The sequence below is a fragment of the Talpa occidentalis genome, unplaced genomic scaffold (genome assembly GCF_014898055.3).
Source record: "Talpa occidentalis isolate TD23 unplaced genomic scaffold, MPIMG_talOcc4v2.1 talOcc4.17, whole genome shotgun sequence".
NCBI classification, from domain to species: Eukaryota; Metazoa; Chordata; class Mammalia; order Eulipotyphla; family Talpidae; genus Talpa; species Talpa occidentalis.
Genome location: NW_023601754.1, coordinates 53672776 through 53678399, shown reverse-complemented (window position 1 = coordinate 53678399; position 5624 = coordinate 53672776). Strand labels below are relative to the sequence as shown.

The 5624-nt window shown below is 62.1% G+C and overlaps 1 protein-coding gene across 2 annotated transcripts in view; it reads right to left on the bottom strand.

The window, feature by feature from the left end:
* Window positions 1-2618: 2618 nt before the first annotated feature.
* The window catches only part of CPT1A (carnitine palmitoyltransferase 1A), a 32822-nt gene continuing 29816 nt past the window's right edge, over window positions 2619-5624 (bottom strand). For both annotated transcript variants that reach the window (XM_037517424.2, XM_037517423.2), the window contains exons 17-19: window positions 5288-5401; window positions 5020-5112; window positions 2619-4482 (exon numbers count right to left, since the gene is read on the bottom strand). In XM_037517424.2, coding sequence (XP_037373321.1) covers window positions 4396-4482; window positions 5020-5112; window positions 5288-5401 — 294 coding nt within the window. In that variant the 3' untranslated portion in view covers window positions 2619-4395. The remainder of the gene's footprint in view (window positions 4483-5019; window positions 5113-5287; window positions 5402-5624) is intronic.

Below are 5624 nucleotides of genomic sequence, written 5' to 3'. Positions count from 1 at the left end.
CTGCAACCACACAGCCAGGTAAGCCTGCCGCCTGCCCTGCCCCAGGCCCAGCCAGCCTCCCCCCAAAAGCCCACAAGTGACCCCCCCAGGAGCTCACGCTGGTGATCTGGGGGGGCCTCCCCCAGGGGTCCGCCCTGGGGAACCTCCAGGATCGCCCCAGGAGCCCACAGGGGCCTGCCACTCTCCCCCAGGTGCAGACCCCAGGTGACCCCAGGACTCCCCCAGGAGCCCACCCTGGGCAACTCCCGAGGACACGTCCCTCGGCGCCCAAACGGGGTCCCGCCGCCCCCGACCACTAGGAGCCCAGCCAAGGTCCCACCCACCCGCGTCCCGTCTCTCCCCAGGGGCCCACCGGGTCCCTCGGTCGCCGCGCCCGGAGAGCCGAGAGGGTCCCGCTGGCCGGCGCCGGCGGGGCCGGGGTCCCGAGGCCGACCTGGGGGCGCGTGGGCCGGAGGGGGCCGGGGCCGCGGAGGCAGGGCCTGGGGCTGGCGCAGAGCCCGCGGGCCGCCGCGCCTGGGCGGGAGGGTGGGCGGGACGCACCTGGGCGGGGCGGTGGGCGGGACGCACCTGGGCGGGACGCACCTGGGCGGGAGGGTGGGCGGGGCGCAGCGCAGCGCGAACCCCCCTCAGCCCGGCGACCGTTGGCGGTTGAGAAGGAGGCGGGGCCTGGGCGTGGTCACGAGGGCGTGGCCGGTCGGGGCGTGGCCGTGGTCGGGAGGGCGGGGCGGGGCCGTGGGCGGGGCGTGGCCGTGGGCGGGGCGGGGCCGTGGGCGGGGCCGTGGGGCGGGGGGGGGGGCGGCCGCGGAGGGCGCGTCGGGCACCTGCTCTGCGCGCTCAGGTGGGGAAACTGAGACCCCCCAGGCCAGTCTGAGGCAGCGCTGGGGGCTCCCTGGTTCGAATGCGGACCTTCGTTTTTATTTATTTATTTATTATTATTATTTTTTAAGATTTATTTATTTAAGATTTATTTATTTATTTATACATGCACTGGGTACAGTCAGAAGCGCGGGAGGGTGAGAGAATCCACCAGAGCCAGAGCGGGGAGCAGAGCAGGCAGAAGGACCGAAGGACACTGCTGAGGGGAGCAGCGGGCGGCAGGAGAGGTCTGCGCGCCATGTGGGACCCTCCTCCGGTGGCCGGGGAGCAGCCGGGGATCGAACCGGCGCTGCAGAGGCCGCGGGCAGCCTCGCAACCCAGCGCTCAACCGCCGCGCCACCGGGGAGGCCCTTGGCCTTAGTTTTTAAAGCATGTTTTTTAGCGCCGCGGGTGGGCGCAGGGTCAGGGGCTCACCCTGGCTGATTCCCGAGAGGCGCCTCCGGGCGGGCGGGCGCTGGAGCCTGGGCTTTCGAGGGGGAGGGAGTTGGCCAAACCCGAGGAAAGCAAATCCCACACCAGCAGGCGTAGGGTGAGGAGTTAAATCCCCCTTCCTAAGATGCAGAAGTCAACCTGCTTAAAAAAAGAGGTGAAGGCTTCTTTAGGGGTACAGTAGTACCCTGCAAATGCAGACAGACCGAGTTCAGAGGTATTTTGGGGTTGATGGGCCCTGGAGGTTGTCAGGAAAGACACCCTAACTCTCAGGTACCCCCACCTGCAACGTTTGTTTTGGTAGGATAAAAGTGTAAACATCAATTTCTAATCTCATTTGTTAAAAATTGCTTTTCTAAATCAAATGACAGAAGCCAAGACACAGCCTCACTATGTCCTAATTAGCTGCACATTAGCAGTCAGGAAATCCCGAGAAAATTTTGCAGTTGAGAACAAATCAATTTAAGGTGCAGCCTGGCATGTGCTAGGACTTCCTCATCTAAAAAATCATCCTGGGACATTCACGTTGACTTTAAGAGATCAGGGTGATTAAATTCTCTCGCGGGAAACCTCTTAACAAACTAAACTATTATTGGCGACAAGTTCATTACAATCATACCTGACCCACAGGAGGGAAGTCCCCTGGTTGGCTGCGAGTGGGACATAAACCACCCCTTCCTGGGGTCCCCTCCTGGGGGGGCAGGGCTGCGGCAAACTCTAGTGGCTTCTCTGGAGTAAAATTACGATGTCTTTTTCCTTTAATAACACGGCAAGCCTGCTACTCAAACACTCCTAAGGTAAAGCTGGAAGTCCCCTGGGCAACCCCCGGTGAAGGACAGTGTCTTTCTCGGGGTAGTTATCCAAGTCGTGCTCCAGCTGCCCCCGAGCCAGCCCCCCGCCCGTCTGTGCCAGCGCCACCCCAGCCCCACACTGTCCCCTCACTGCCTGGACACTGAGCCCCTCCACTTGTTTCTCCACCTCCTCCCGCTGCCTCTGATCTCCAGAACGAGGGGCCCCCAGTGTCCACAATAGAGCTCAGCACACAGTAGGGCAGTCGAGAAAACTGACCTTGCACGCCCACTTAACACATTCACAGAGCACCTGCTATGTGTGAGGCCGGGGCCAGGGGGTGGATGGGTAAACGGCGTGGACTGGAAATGCCCGGCCCCGTAGCAGCTGCCCTTCTCGGGGCGCATGAGCCTGGACCCCGCGAGCACGGGCCCTGCTTCACCTGACCCAAGGCCTCGGCTGCAGCTGTGGCCTCTCCCGTCTCCAGTGCTTGACGGTCCCCGACCCATGACCTCTCTCAGCAAAGCAAGACAGACCCGAGCATGGAGTAGACAGGGATTAATGTCTTTATTAATGTTAACATTCACACTGCACTTCTGGGAAGAGAGACACCGAGGAGCCCCTCGTATTTACACGCAGTGGAGTCCGAGAACAAAGGCAGCCACAGCCCGAGACGGTGGCTTGTTCCAAACTAAATACACAATCCTCCCGCCGCCCCTCCAGCACGTACAATAAAAACCCAGTCTCCCTTCCTTTGAAGAATATAAAATTGCATTGACGACTGCACTGATGAGCAACGAGGTGACGCTTGAAACATTTAACACCTGAAACAAGCCCAGGTCTGCGTGGGCTGCGTGTGCTGCCACGCGGGAGGCCAGGCCACGCTGCCCCAAGGTCAGAGGCCTTGGGCGGGCCTGATGGTGGCCGAGGCCGGCTTCCAGGGGAAGCCAAGCTGGCGGGGGGGGGGGGGGAACCCCACCTGCTCGACTTTATATACCACAGAGAAACGGGGAGGGGGTGTGATTATTTTTTTTCTCTTTTCATTTCTTCCCGCTTTTAAGAGAAAAAGTCTTTGATCCATTTAGGCGGGGTTTCCCATGGTAATAGGGCACGAGCAGGGCGGCATGGGGTCTGCGGCAAGCGCTGTGCACCCTGCAGGGCCGCTCTCCCCACGATCCCTTATGCTTAAATATTGGAGACGACTCAGTGCATGGCTGCTTTTTGGTCAATGAGATTCTCTTGATAAAGGCACACGCCCATGTGCGGAGGCCTGTGCGGCCCCGGCGCCCACCGGGGTGACCTGATCGGCGTGGCCACCCCTCCTGGGCCACTGGGCCGCCCTCCCGATCTCAAGGTCACTCCTCCCCTTTCTTAATGTTGTCCTGACAAAGGTCATGCTCTCCTTGGTCAGTCAAGGGCAGCAGTGACCCCAGGCGGTCGTGGAATTGGATTCCTTGGCCAACATGCCCCACACGCTCCCTTTACGCATCACCGCCCTTGCTCCCCATTCCTGCCACATGCTCATTCTTTCCTGTGTTGCGTAAGGCGGGTGCGGGCGCAGGGCCCTCCTGGGGAACCGGCCGCGGGGTGTGGTCCACACTCAGTAGAACCCACAGTTTCGCCCCGAGGCACCACAGAATGAACCTCTCCTCGGTCTCCCTCACATTTGGGGCCTGTCTCACGTGTTAAGGCACTGGGTTTTGAAGATACGGGGGTGCAGGGAGCAAGAGGAGGTACGCTAGTCGCGTCCCGGGGGAGGCAGCCAGGCAGCTCAACCAGAGAGGACGGGGTTGGGGGGGCCGGGGGCCGCCGTCCACGCAGCGCAGGACCTGGGTTAGTGCGTTACTAACGGTTATTGACTGTCAACATCTCTGAGCTAAACAACGCCTTTCTCTGCACACGGTGTCTGCCGCGAGAGCGCTCCCCGCCGCCCGGGCCCAGGCCCTCGGCGGACACCGAGGAACCGTCGTTTCATTTCCGGTGCGTGAGAAGTCACAACCCCGCTACCACCTAAATTAGCGCAACGGTACTTTAATCCCTTAATAAATACAGGTTGACACAGGACTTTCGGGCACTTGATGGAACCTTCCCGCTGTCGGGCCCTGCCTGGAAGTGGGAGGCCCCGCCCCCCAGGGTCGAGCCCGCCGTGCTAGAGAAACAAAGACACCCACCCCTCGGCAGAAGGAAAACCTCTGAGTTTTAAAGAGCAATTTTCATCCCGAATCCAACCAGGGTCGACGGCTATTTTTCATTTGGTTTTTATCAGGAGAGCTCATTTTCCTTCACGGCGGCTGGCGGGGGTTACTTTTTGGAATTGGAGCTGACACCAAAGAGCGCGATGATGTCCATCATGGCTTCTCTGATGTGCTTCCCGAAGCGGTGCGAGTCCTGGCGTCCAAACACAAACAGAGGTGACGACGCGCCGCCCCCGCCTGACAGCCCTTCCTGCCGGCTCTGACCTGGGGCCCCCCGAGTGGTGCACTCTGGGGAGAGGACGGTGGCGGTGATGGGGCCGCGTCTGCCACGGGGGGGGGTCTAGTGCCCTGGGGCGTGGTGCACCCCATGAAACAGGAGGCAGGTGACCCCGTCTCTCTGCCAATGGGGAGCCTGGCATCGAGTGTGACATGACGGGAAAGGGCAGCATAAGCCGGGATGGGCACGCGGCCGGAGGGAGGCCGGCGTCAAGCGGGCGGACGCTCCCCCAGCCGTGCCAAGGTCAGGATGAGACGCATGGCTGCCAGCAAGGAGACACCGTCTCTGCCACACCCAGGTGGAGAGGACCTTGAAATTCACTTGTCTGAAAACTCTCAAGCAAGGGAAAGCGCCTACGCGGACGCCCGTCCTCCGTGAGGCTACAGACCGGCTCCCCTTGGACGGAAAAGGGTGAAAATCTGCTTTAGAGAACGGGGCCGGAGTTGGACTCACTGTTTCAGCGCAGGAGAACTTGGAGGAGATGTGGAAGTTGATGAAATTCTCACCCACGATGATGTAGGACACGCCGTACCCGTCGTCGGCCACCTGCAGGACAGGCAGGTCAAGCGCCTCCCTGGGGAGGGGCGGGGTTCCCCGGGGACAGCCCCCTCTTTGCAGGACAAGGCCAGCCGCCACCAGGAGTCGGCAGGGATTCCCTGGCAACAGGCCCCTGGGAGGGGTGGTGGCCCCCACGCGTGCACGCGGACTCCCGGCCACTCACCGGCCCGAAGCCCCCTCCGCAGGACACGTACTCCGGGTTCCTCTCCAGGTCGAACAGCTCCACCTGCTGCTGTGGGGTCTGGCTGGTGGACAGGCGCCATGGCTCAGACAGGACCTGTCACGGCGGACAGGACGCACTCAGCCACCTTCCACGGGAGGCGGCAGCTCCACTAAGGAGGATGGGGGGGCCTTGCTGACAGCAGACAGTCGGGCGCGGCCGCCTGGGGGCGCGTCCCGGGGGAGCCGATGGCCCAGCGGTGCGGGGGCTGAAGCGGGGCCACCGGCATCCGAGGTGAGGACAAGGACGCCCCGGGCCCTGCACCAAGGCCGAGTGCGCC